This window comes from Panonychus citri, unplaced genomic scaffold (assembly GCF_014898815.1).
Source record: "Panonychus citri isolate SS breed McGregor unplaced genomic scaffold, ASM1489881v1 Contig00072, whole genome shotgun sequence".
NCBI classification, from domain to species: Eukaryota; Metazoa; Arthropoda; class Arachnida; order Trombidiformes; family Tetranychidae; genus Panonychus; species Panonychus citri.
This window is the reverse complement of record NW_026515477.1, coordinates 1,208,716-1,221,638: the sequence shown is the minus strand read 5'-3', so window position 1 is coordinate 1,221,638 and position 12,923 is coordinate 1,208,716. Positions and strand designations below refer to the sequence as shown.

Here is a 12,923-nt window from a genome sequence, read left to right as displayed (position 1 = left end):
GACCTACACTCAGATGACATTTATGTCAACTGGGTTCGTGAAGAACAAGTAACATCGATAGAGCCTAAGATCGCTGTTGAATGGTCGGTAGTTAGTTTGGAAATGAATTTGACCGTTTTGTCGATTTACGCGATTTTCTCCGAAACCTCAGGTCAGATCAAAATACGTATCATGTATTTTGTTATGGTCAATTAGAAAGAAATGGAAAGAAAATCATTAGAATTAAATTTAAACAGAATCGTGGGTTATCCTTATTCCAAGTCAATTTATTTTTAAAAAGGTGAAAATAAGATGAAGTGAGATGATGAACCAATGAATTGAGATGCGAATGAAAAAAAGATGAACTCGAGATGAACTTGAGATTAACTTAGTTTAATCTTCCGTTTTCCGTTTGGGTTTTTTCGGATTTTTGGATCGACTTTTGGCCTTACAGTTGGGGCATATTGGTGCATTTCGATGAATTTGTTGTAAGCAAGTTAGACAAGATTTCATTGGAGCGGGTTGTTGTTGACAGAACGATCGATTCGATGGCCTTTCGGAAATGCTACTTGACGATCCAGTGGACATTAATCCCGAAGGTGGCCCATGAATCGGGTTGATTAAAGATGAAAGTCCAATAGCCGATGAACTGGGCAAAAGTGATGGTTTGTAATCTCTTGAACTTGAGGCTGTTGAAGATGGAAATAAAAAGGGATGTTGTTGATTGGATTGATGCTGATTCGCAATCATGAGAAGAGGTTTAAATCCATTGATTAAATCTCGCGTTTGATTTGAATGAGCAAATCCGATATCATTTCGATCTGAGCTTTTTGTAAATTCGCTTCTCAATTTTTCTTCCTCTGGTAAACTTGTCAACTTTTCAAGGCCCAAAGAAGATCTCATCTTATTTGCTCGATCGGCGAGTTGCTGCCATTCTAACATTAAACTTCTTGCTAAAGTAAGATGGTGATCAGCTTCCGTTTCAGATTCTTGAATAATTGATTCCATTTGGTGTAAATCAGTATGAATTAATCTTAATTCCTCAGCATGAGCCAACTTTTCTTGTTCAATCAACTCTTTCTCCTGTTTATAAGTCTCCAGGTATTTAGATTCCTCATCCATGGCTTTCAATGAACCATGTAAACGTGATTTTCTCTCATGTAATTCCAATGTTACATTTCTAAATATAGAAAATCGAAAAGAAATTAGAAATTAATTTGAATTCGAAAAAAATAAAACAAAACAAGACAAAAACTCTGATTATCTTTTTCTGTCAAAATCTCAACTCACCTTAGCTCCTTAAGACATTCCAATTTCCTCATGTTAATCTCATCATCGGGAGTTAAAATATGAAGACTTGAAGATAAACTTGACATTGTCAATATAAAAAATTAGTTAATCAAGTAATTAAAATAAAAAAGAAAAATAAATAGACAAAAAAAAAACAAAAGAGAAAATTTTTTTTCTTCTCAACCCAAACTTCACACCAAGAAGGTAATTAAGAGACAATTTCAGCCCCAATCACATGTGGGCCTTCACTTGACCAATCAGGGACATTGTCCTTCTAATTTCAATCTAAGATCAACACTTAATCAATTGTTAATTGAAACAATTAACCACAAACCATTCAAATTAAACTTTTAAGTGAAAAACTTAATCACAATTCATTTCGATCCAATGAAAATATTTCATAATCTTTAATGAGATTTTTAATTTTTGATACAAACAAAAAATGGAAAATTTGATTTGATGGCCAACAGATGGAGCCACTTTCGAACATCTGGTTATTTGTTTAGAAAAATTTTCTCATTGATTTTCTGTTGTTTTTTTTGATTGATTGTTTTAATTGTTGGTGTTGATTAACAATTTGATGATTTAATTTAATTTCCATTATGACAGATAAACATAGTGTTGTTCTTGAGTTTGGCCATCGGTATACTAAATGTGGATTCGTTCATGAATTAGCTCCAAGAGCTATAATCAGAACAAGTGTACAAGTTAATCAGTTTAGTAAAGAAATTGATTTACTTGATTTAACCGGAGATGAACTTGATCAAGGTTTTAAATCAATTATACAAACAATTTATTTCCAATATTTGGGTGTTAATTATAAGGAGCGTAAGGTTATCCTAATTGAGACCTTTTTCACCCAGACAAATGTTAGACGTTCTTTACTTAATGTTCTTTATCATCATTTTGAAGTACCTTCTTTGTTAATTGTTCCACATCATTTGATGGCTTTAATTCCTTCCATGATTTCAACTGGAATTGTTCTTGATATTGGTTGGAAAGAAGCAATTGCTGTACCCGTTATCGAAGGAATTACCTATACCAATTCAGTTAAATTCTCATCTTTAGGTGGTAAAACAATAAACGAAAGGATTAACCGTGAACTTATTGAGAGAAGAGCGAAAATCAAGATAAATGGTGTTGAAAAAATTTACGAACAATCTGATTTATTGGATGAATCAGTTTTAGAGAATATCAAAGTGAAAACTTGCTTCATTTCTCCATTTGAACGAGGACAATTAATGTTGGAATACAAAGCTGGCCTAAGAGAATCTCTTTCGAATACACCTAAAGACGTTGAATTTCATATCGATCGAAATAAAACTCTAATCATTCCCGGTGGTTTACGAGAAAGTGCCTGTGAAATATTATTCGAATTATATGGAGAAGAACAAACAGTTGCCACACTTATAATCGAAGCAATAATGTCCTGTCCCATTGATTATCGTAAAATATTATCTTCCAATCTGATAATCACCGGTGGAACCACAATGTTACCTGGATTCAAGCATAGACTGAAAGAGGAGTTAATTTTTCTCGTGAAAAAGATTGAAAAATATTCATCTAAGATTCAGATTGACAGATTTCTATTTCATCCTCCCCTGTGTAAAGAAAATTACATTTCCTGGTTGGGTGCATCCATTTTTGGATCAACCGATGTGGTGACAACTCGAGCAATTTCAAGAGACATTTACCTAAGAACCCGAGGCTGTTTTACCGATTGGTCTGAATGGTGGCCTCAGATAGTTAATTAACTTCGTGTATTGGATTAAATTATTTACTTCTCTCTCTCTCCACATTTACATAGGTGGAGAATTAATTTATATATATATAAATATTCACACAACAATCAGTAATCACAATTTTCCATCATTTCAAATGTCATCATAACAGTAAAATGAAAAGTTCTGTCATGATGAGTTTGTTGAAAACATCGCTGATTATTCAAAGTTATATTATGTATATAAATTGTTGAGAACAACGATTGACACAATTAGGGAAATTCTGTTAAGATATCTCACTCAGTCACTCATTTCTCTCTCTCTCTCTCATGTTATAAGATCCGATTTATAAACTGAATTAAATTGCCTCATTCAGGATGAGAATTGAAAGGAAATATGATCGTAAAAGGAGATCAACTAATCATAATTATGGTAATAATAATTATTAGACAAGGAAAACACAGAAAAGGAAACCTAATTATGATTGTTGGTAAAATAAAGTAAATCTATTCATTAATTTAACTAACAACAATCAGGTGAGAACAGTACATTTATCAATAAGTTAATTGTTTCAACTTAAATTGTGATATTTATAAGTTTAAGATGAACAGAGTAATTGTCATCTAAGTGATTTATTATTAACGATTATCAACTTTAAATGAAAACATTTAATTCAATTTTGAATTACCGGTAAGTACATTACAAACTAAGATTACAATTAAGTGTTGGATAAATTAGATTAATCAAATAAATTGATGGTTAATTGTTTATTTAACAAGTTGATTCAAATCAATTGGAAACTAATAACAAAGTTTAATGTTTACAATTGAATTGATTGTTTTGATTGTTTTGCTTGAAAAAATAACTTTGTTTTTTTTGTTGTATTGACTTTCATTTACAAATTAAAATGGTTTAATTAGCAATTTAATTTAGCAGTTTTAAGAAAAACAAAAAAGGATAACAATTAAATCAATTGGCAACGAAAACCTTGAATTAAATGTTAGATTATCAAAGTTTACATGATAAACAACAATATCCAAGGCCAATGTTAGGCCTGAGTTAAGTTACCAAGCAGGTTTCAAGAATCAACAATTTGAGCCAACAATCAGTTGAACAATTAACTTTAATCTAACCTAACATATGAGTTGTAATGTTAAACACTGTTAATTGTTACAGTTATCAAATATAATTAGGATAATAATAATGATAAGTACGATGGTTATGAATTGAATTCTGTTGGTGTTACAAATTGTTATTGTTTCATTAATATCATGATATTGTTTTTAATTATTTTATCAATTTGAAGAGAGAGAGAAAAAATTACCTGGATTCTGAAAATGCCCTGAAGGTCATTAAATATCTTTAACGCATGAGCTTCATTTGATCAACATCTTCAAGTGACCTGAGATGAGGTCAAAATTAAGATGATTAAGTAAATTGAAGGGTTGATAGTTTTTCTTAATGATTTTATGCTCCATTGTAAACATCAAGTCTTCATCTCTTAATTGTCAGTGTTCATTATCATTAAAATTCAAATTTTTACATCAGAATGAAAGAGAAAGAAAAAAACATTTAATTTACTAATTGTTGTAAATTTCAATCTTTTAACGAAATCAGTGTTTGCAAAGCGTTTCAATCATCAACCTTAATCATTATAACGGTTTTTTCTTGATTGTTCACTCGGTTGGTCAAGGATTTGTTACTTTCTTTTTCTTATTGTTCTTAAAGGATTAGATTAAAAGAGAGTTAATTGTGATGAAACTTAGATGATTATCTTCCTGTGATCTAATTAGATTATATCTTATTCAGTATTCCCTTGATCAGAACAATTATATCATTGTTTTCATTATCGAGAATATAATTGCTGATTGGAAAAGAAAAATGAAATTTTACCAGAAAAGCGCAAGAACACAAATTACAACGTAATCAGTTGATGATTACGATGAAGAAAATGAAGATGAGGATGACAAGAAGATGATGAGGAGGAAGAAGAAGAAGATAATGATGATGAGTTCGAGTAAACATGGCGCCCAGTCCGTGAGCCGATTCAATCTCATTCTTTTCCTATTTTCCTCTTCCATATCATCTTCATCATCCTCATCACCATCTCTTTGCCTCTTCTTGTCTCTCTCTCTCTCTCTCTCTTTCTTCCCTTCGTGAGGTAAAATCGTTAAAGTGAAAAAGAAAGAGAAGATAAGGTAAAATAGAAAGAGACTCTGGAAGATAAAGAAAGGAGAGAAAAAGATCAAGAGAGGGAAAAAAGAAAGAGATGATGATGATGATAGAGAAAACTAAGGTTAAACCCCATTTTGTTTTCCATTGTTTCCCCTATCATCCATTCCGACACGAGCCAATCAGAGTGAGATGCCAACTCAGCTCTTGTTCATCATCTTCATCATCTTTATCATCCTCATCATCATTCCCTCTTTCTTTATCCTCTTTCTTTTACTCTTTCTTTCTCTCTCTCTCTCCATTATCACCTTTAGCATTTTGACCCTTTCGAGTTTTATCATTTTCGACTTACATTATCATCACCAAACGAACTCCTTGTTAATCATGTTTCGAGAAAAGAAAAACATAATTTTCATAATTAAACTCGTCAACAATTAGTTTTAATCACTTTCAACTCACCTAATTGTTATCAAGGTAAAACTGTATCACAATCAAAGAGTAATTAACTTAACCATAAATTCAATATACTCAAAGTGTTACAAAAAGTAATCAAGACAAAGGAAACTAAATTAAATTACCAACAAAGTTTCCGAAAGAAAAAAAAATTAGTAACTACAATTAACTTTTAATTCAGTTTAACTGTTGATTGTTACAAGTTAAGTATTTAAAGTTTGATTGATTAACGAGAAAATTAAAGGTAATTGGAAACACATCATCTAATCAAATCATCCGCTTTCAGAACTAAATTGATAACTACAATTAAAGTAAAAGAGAGTAACAATCAAATTCAATTAAATGTTCAATCTTCAAGTTAATAATAAATAAAATTAACTAATAACAATCTAAACAATTAAACTAATTCTAATCATTGTGATCACCTGTGTGTGTGTAGCCTAAGTGAAGGTATTATTTATAATCAAGGTAATTGTTACGAGAGAAGAAAAAAAAAGTTAAATTGTGATTAAGATAATCAATTTTTGTGATCAAGTTTAACTGAGCCTCACAAACGAGCAAGTTAATTAATAAGAAACAATCAACTACAATTAACTAACCAGTTTAAGTGATTAAAAACAAGGACAGCCTTTTATTGTACATGATGAAAACTTTGTTGTTGTTGTTGTTTACATTTGATTGTTAGTATATTTTGACAATACAAACCATCAACAATCAAATTCATTTGTGTAACAATTAGTAAATCATGATGAAAGTAAAAACCGATGAGAAAACTTTGAAACTCTTGTGATCAATTAAATTGTAATATACTTGAGAGGCAATTACAAGCCATACAATATAAAAATTTAGTCTACTGGCCATACAAAAGGCCTCAGGGCAAATATAATAGCCGATATCTAATATCTGATTTCTTGAAATTGATCACAATTAACATGGTGATAATCTGATCAATTTGATTGATAAAAACCATCCCAATGTGACGGACCTTAAGTGCAACTTTTTTCTTGTCTTTTTCAGTGTTAACTTTATCACTTTTTGGCCTCATTTCATTCATAAGTGTTTCTTTTTCACCCTCATCTTCATCCTCATCCTCATCCTCATCTTCATCATCAATTTTGGCAACATTCATAATATTAAACCTTTCTCATTGTTGATCATCATCCTCATCACTCATCATCATGTTGATTGTAATAACATGAAATTCAATTGAACGAGTCTTTTTCAAATGTTGGTCTTTTTTTACTGTTAATGTCATTTCTTTATACATAAAAAGTTATTCTTTCTGATGATTAAAAAGTGTTACAAACTAAATCAACAACAATTTAATACAATTTGTAATCAATTTTCGATCATCTTAATCATCATCATCATCAATGAATGTTTTCACTTGAGAGAAATTCAAGTAAAAACAAGAGAATTGAAAAAAAAGAAAAACATTCCTCATCCTTCAGAATAGTTTCTCCTTCATCATCTTCTTATAATTCATTACTCATTATCACCATCGTCATTCAGTTATTTCCACCACGACTTCAACCACCACCATCGCCATCATCATATCAATAGAATCATCATCAGAACTTCATCCTTAGTTTTATAATTTTCTTCCGTTTTTCTTCATCTTCATCTTCATCTTTTCTGTTCTCATTGGACTTGACGATCGTCTTGTTAAGTTGCCAGAATTGAGAGATGATGATGATGAGGAGAGAGAGAGAGAAGAAAATGAGAAGATAAATTTGAATTCATCTTTAGAATCAAGTCTCATTTAGTTAAATCAGTTTGTTGGAAAAACATGACCAGTTAAATTGTTATTAATTCCATTCCAATTGTGAGAATATTTGATTTACATCATTAATCGTTTCCATTAATAGTTGTTTCTTTCTTCATCTTTTTCTTGTTGGTGTTTATGCAAAAGTGATAATTGACATTCAACAAGTTATTTTAATCCGAATGGAGGTTAATCAGGAGAAAATGGATAATCCATTGACGAAATCAATAAGGGATTCGATTGATTGTGAACAATCAAATTCTTCATCAAAAGTAATCAAAGAGGAAAATGATAAAGAGAATAGATTTACAAATGATGATGATGATGCTCGAAGAAAAAGTGACCAATCGCTATTCGATATGATCAAATCTCGACCTAAAAGGCCCAATAGAAAAGTACCAAGTCGATTGATGAAATCAACCAACGATAAACCAGATATTGTCATTAACGAATCAACAAGTGGTGATGAAAAAAAGCCAAAACAATCAACACAATCAACGAAAACAACAACAACAATCAACAGTACTCTTGATATTGGACTTGATACATTTTTCCAAAGTTCATTGGTCACATTTAAACGTCGGACTTTCGCTGATGTTTATCCAATGGATGAAGTTTTATCTAAATGTTTATCACAATCAACATCAAAATCAACACAAAATTCAAACGATAAAAGTGATAAAAACAATAACAATGAGATGAATGATTCTCATGATAGAGAAAATAAATTAACTCCATTATCGTTAGCTGATAGAATAGCTCGATCTCGATCATCACCTAATCTAATTGACCCAAGGAAAATGTTACTACCTGGTGATCCTCGTCACAATTTATCCATCATTAAGGAATTAAGATCTCGACAGAAAAGTGGTGAATCAACTGAAATCTCTCAAAATAACAACAATAACAATTTAAATCATCATTCATCACTTTTGTCAGAATTACGAGCTAAAAATAAACCATTTTGCTCCAAAAAAGATGATCCAACTTTAGTTCGTAAGGATAAACCACCAATTTCACTTTTAAAGCCATCACTTAAATCTTTCTCTCCTTCCGGGTCTTCATCTTCTAAATTATCATCATCTTCATCATCAGCATCATCGTCTTCATCTTTCTCTTCATCAGTACAACAATCTGGTCAATTTTTCAATGTTAAATTGAGAGAAACAAAATCAAATAAGGTTAACAATTTGATCAAATCATATACAAGAGCTTCTTTTCCTGTTAATAGTGAAACTGATTCTGGTGAGAAGGTGAAAAGAAACAGTGAACCAAATTGTAATCAAGTTAATCATCAAGATAATCAACATGAGATAGAGAGGAAAGATAATTCTGATTCTGATTCTGTTTCTGTTTCTGGTGGTGGAGAAGATGATAAAAGATTATCGAAGGAGGCAAGCGCTTTAAATACTGATGATGATGAGAAGGAAGAGAAAAGCCATCGATCGAGTGGAGAGTCATCATCATCATCTGATGATGATGATGATGAGGAAGAAGACGAAGAGAAACAAGCAGAAAAGAAAGGAGATAATGAGGATGATAATTGCCATCAAAATGGAACCAAATCTTCGGGTAAATTATCTTGCTGATCGAAAATGTATAAAGACAAATAATAAACAAAGAACAAAAAAATACCAATAAGACAAAATTTGCAATAAAACTTTGTAATTACGAGACTTTTTTTCTTGTATTTTTTAAATGTTATATATAAATATCAGCTTGTCAATTTAATGTGTGAAATGTGAGTGGAAAGGGGTAATTTTTGAGACAAAATTAAGGCGAAAGGTAAGTTGGTGGTGTAGAGAGAGAGAGAGAGAGAGAGAGAGTGTGTGTGTGTATGTGTGTGTGTGATTTTGTAATTTGTTTGTGAATTTTGAAAGATGGAGAGAGAAAAAGACAGAGATATAGATAGAGAAATAGTGACAGAGAGAGAAAGAGATAGAGAGAAGAAAAGGGAGAATTAATAATTAATTTTTCATATGACATTCGGATCCATTTAATCCGGTTTTTTGTTTTTTAACTAAAGATTGATTGGAATCGTCCAGATTTCTCTTTACTGATCCACTGTGAACCATGTAGACATGATTTTCAAATAGACGATATAAATTGAAGGTTGCCGAGCAAACTGTACACTTATAGGAAAGAAGAGCGGGTCGCAAGGTAATTTTGTGTACCTGGAGAGAGAGAGAGATAAAGAAAGATGGAAACAAAGGATTAGAATGGTGAAAATTTTGAATTTGTTTTCAATGTTTTAGAAAATTGTTACTTGTTTTTAAGTTGACACGAAAAAAAAATTATAAAAATTATACTAAATGAATCAATTGAAAGTGATTGCTAATTAATTATAGCAACTGGACCCTTAATATGATTCAGAAAGTGATGATAATAATTCAGTTGACTTTTCATTTAGATAGATGACTAAGTGAATCAACAAACTAACCTGGTTCATATGAGCCACTAGTTTGTTAGCTGATATACGACCACAGATTGTACATCGACCGCCATCTTGATTTTGATCAACCATATCTTGCATGTTAGATGTAACTAATCCATGGGCTCCTAATAGATGTCTCTCTAATCCTTGATCTGTAAAGAATCTCCATTGACACTTTTGACAATTAAGTGGGGGGCGACTTGCCAACATCTTTGGATGAATTTTAACCTTAAATTAAGAAGAAAACAAAACAAAAAACATTCATCAGAGGATTTAATCATCAAATTAAGATTTGATCTTAATTTCAAAGGATCAAAACAACAACAACAATATTAACGATGACAAGAAACTCACTTTATGAATCCACTGCATATGAGTTCTCAATTGTTCCAAATCTTTAATGTAACCATCACAAATCTCACAAATAACAAAAGTTCCTCCTTTTCCAGCCGGAGAGTCAATGGTGTCGGTGGCATTAGGCCTCATACCCGCAGGGCTTTTCTGTAATAACGCACCGGCACCAGGTATCACTCTACCTTTAACTGCCTGTAGGTGGGTGGTTGAATTAACTCCCGGTGGATATTTACTTTGCTGTACAGGTACCAATTGTGTATGACCACCGGCTTGTAACATATGATACAGTTGGGGAGCATTTGATTTAGCAAAGTTAGGATTAGATGTTATATCAAAATTAGCTGCATTTCTTAATGCTGATGGATTTGATTTTAAACCTGGAATTATTTTGTTAGCTCTCTGCATAGCTTTGCTTTGTAGGGCAACTTGTTGTTGTTGCATCATTAACATTTGATGCTGAAGTCCTCTGGGTAAACCAGGTAAATTGGGTAATTGATTATTGGATGAAAGAGCTGCGGCTCTTAAAGCTATCAGAGTGGCATCGTAAACCTTTATATCATCTTGGGTTATGGGTTTAGGTGTTATTGCAGGATACTCTGATTCAGGGTCAGGTAGATATTGAACCTTGTCAGGATTGAAAAATTTCATACACTTGGCTATGTGTGTAGCCGCTTTAGCTTTTTGACTTGACTCGTATGGACAGATAGGACAAGAGTTAATCAATGGTGGGGATTCCAAGATACATTGACGATTATGAGTATCCTTAAAGTGAGATACAATTATTTGTGTATCACGAGTTGAGAAGACACAAAAATTACATCTATACTCTTTACGATTACTTAAATGGGGTATGGAAAGATGTCCATCCATTGCTACTTCGGATTCCGTTTTAAAATCACACATATGACACCTTTTCAATGGGAAAGTGAATATGCTATTAGCGGCTTTACATTCATTATACAATTGTTGTTGTCTTTTCAATTCTTCAACAAGATCATCAACTTCTCCTTGTTTCCTAATTGATCTATGTAATTGTCTAATAACATCCTTATGGTACCATTCTTTAGATCTACTAAGTCCAATACCCATTAATAAATTTCCAGCCGATGATTTATAATAATCAGAGATGGTGAGCATCGTTAAATTGTTTGACTCTGTTGGTGTTTTATTATCTTGTCCAGATTCAGATGATTGTTGACCAGTCTTTGATAATTGATTTGATCCAACGGTGGTGGTGGTGGTGGTGGAGGTGTTGGTATTGGTGGTTGTGTTGTTTGTAGTTGTAGTTGTGGTGGTGGTGGTGGTGGAGGAGGTGGCGGTGGTCGATACTGACTGAGACTCATTTTTATCCTCACTATCTGATTCGATGACCACTTCATCATTTTCCTCTTTCTTATCCTCTTTATTAATCTTCTCACTGTCCTCAATTTCATCTTCTTTAACATCCTCTTTTTCCTCTTCTTCATCATCTTCATCTTCTTTAACGGTTGATCCTTTGACATCCTCTGGTTTAGCCAATTTGGGCGGAAAGATATTAGGCTTTTTAATCATCAAAGGTACCACTTGAGAGGCACAATCCAGAATAGAATCGTTCCCATCAATATCAATATTAATCCATGTTTTCTTGTTTATCGGTATAAATTTACCACGGATAACATGGCCTCTCATGGAACCAGGGAAACCGGTCTCTTCATCCGGAATATCTGTCTCTTCAACTTTAATATGTCCACTTGAATCCATGGTGGTGGTGATACAATTTCTATCAGTACTTTTACTATTAATTGTATTATTATTTTTATAATTATTATTAATTCCTAGGGTAGTAAACAACATGAACAATCACAAATTGAGTAAAGCGGCTTTAATAAGCTACCATAGACTGGCAGATACTGATGGAGGCTGATGCCACATGAGACACCCAGAAGACAATCAGGTAACAAAAACAATATCAAGATCAATTTAAAGTTAAACAATTTATATATCAACAGAATCACGACACTTTAATTATCTTAAATTGATAATTAGAATTAATTAAATAGACAAATTAAACAAAAAAATTAAATAATTCTTGAGAGAGAGTTAAAGACAAGAGAGAAAAAGAGAAAAATAAAGAGAGAGAAAGAGAGACAGAGAGCGGAGGGAAAAATAGACAGAGAAAAAAGAAAAGGAAAGAGAAGAGAAGAGAAGAAAAAAGTAAGAGAAGAAAACCAGAAGAAAGAGATGAGAGAAGAGGCAGATTTTGAGAGAGAGAGAGAGAGAGAGAGAGAGCGTTTGTCTTCCAACAATATAAACGAAAGGCTCACTTATCATCAGCGACAGAGCGAAAACCACTCAGATTTTATTCTCTTTCTTTTCTCTTTCATCTCTTTCTTTTTTCTTCTATTTTCCTCTTTCTTTCTTCTTCTTCTTCCCTTATCTTCTCTTTCTTTTTCTCTTTTCTTCTTTCTACGTCTTCGGCGCTTTCATCATTCTCTCTCTCTTCCTCATCTCATCTGCCTCAATTTCTCTTCTTCTCCCCTTTTGATGATGATGATGAAGATGAAGATCATCATCTCTCTGTCTATTTCTCTTTCGATTTAAGCCATTTTGTCGTTTACTTTTCTCTTTCTTTTTCTCTTACTCCATGTAACTTTATTCCTTTGCCTCTTAACCATTAACCCGAATACTCAACAATTAACCAGTTTTCTTGATTATCCAATGATTAACCTTTTCCATTTAGACTTTTCATCCAATCGAGAGATTAAATTCTGATTAG

The 12,923-nt window shown here is 32.2% G+C and overlaps 4 protein-coding genes across 6 annotated transcripts; 2 read left to right on the top strand and 2 right to left on the bottom strand.

Moving 5' to 3' along the window:
- Positions 1-245: 245 nt before the first annotated feature.
- On the bottom strand, positions 246-1,682 carry LOC128386545 (zinc finger C4H2 domain-containing protein-like). Its single transcript, XM_053345591.1, has 2 exons — positions 1,270-1,682; positions 246-1,159 (listed from the first exon to the last, which is right to left on the bottom strand). Exons 1-2 carry the CDS (start codon positions 1,353-1,355, stop codon positions 373-375), a joined length of 873 nt encoding a protein of 290 aa, XP_053201566.1. The 5' UTR covers positions 1,356-1,682; the 3' UTR covers positions 246-372.
- A 98-nt stretch (positions 1,683-1,780) lies between these two features.
- On the top strand, positions 1,781-3,125 carry LOC128386465 (actin-related protein 10-like). The gene has a single exon (XM_053345498.1). The coding sequence runs from the start codon at positions 1,872-1,874 to the stop codon at positions 3,021-3,023; it is 1,152 nt and encodes a 383-aa protein (XP_053201473.1). The 5' UTR covers positions 1,781-1,871; the 3' UTR covers positions 3,024-3,125.
- A 203-nt stretch (positions 3,126-3,328) lies between these two features.
- Positions 3,329-9,092, top strand: LOC128386464 (putative uncharacterized protein DDB_G0274535). 3 transcript variants are annotated; one of them, XM_053345496.1, is made up of 2 exons: positions 3,329-3,680; positions 7,528-9,092. In XM_053345496.1, exon 2 carries the CDS (start codon positions 7,563-7,565, stop codon positions 8,967-8,969), a length of 1,407 nt encoding a protein of 468 aa, XP_053201471.1. In that variant the 5' UTR covers positions 3,329-3,680; positions 7,528-7,562; the 3' UTR covers positions 8,970-9,092. The 3 variants fall into 3 exon arrangements, with proteins under 3 accessions (XP_053201471.1, XP_053201470.1, XP_053201472.1); XM_053345495.1 differs by having other exon boundaries at positions 6,633-9,092; XM_053345497.1 differs by lacking the exon at positions 3,329-3,680 and adding an exon at positions 3,960-7,440.
- LOC128386463 (MOG interacting and ectopic P-granules protein 1-like) lies at positions 9,029-12,314 on the bottom strand. The gene is made up of 3 exons (XM_053345494.1): positions 10,169-12,314; positions 9,821-10,042; positions 9,029-9,554 (listed from the first exon to the last, which is right to left on the bottom strand). Exons 1-3 carry the CDS (start codon positions 11,999-12,001, stop codon positions 9,348-9,350), a joined length of 2,262 nt encoding a protein of 753 aa, XP_053201469.1. The 5' UTR covers positions 12,002-12,314; the 3' UTR covers positions 9,029-9,347.
- Between the last annotated feature and the right edge of the window lie 609 nt (positions 12,315-12,923).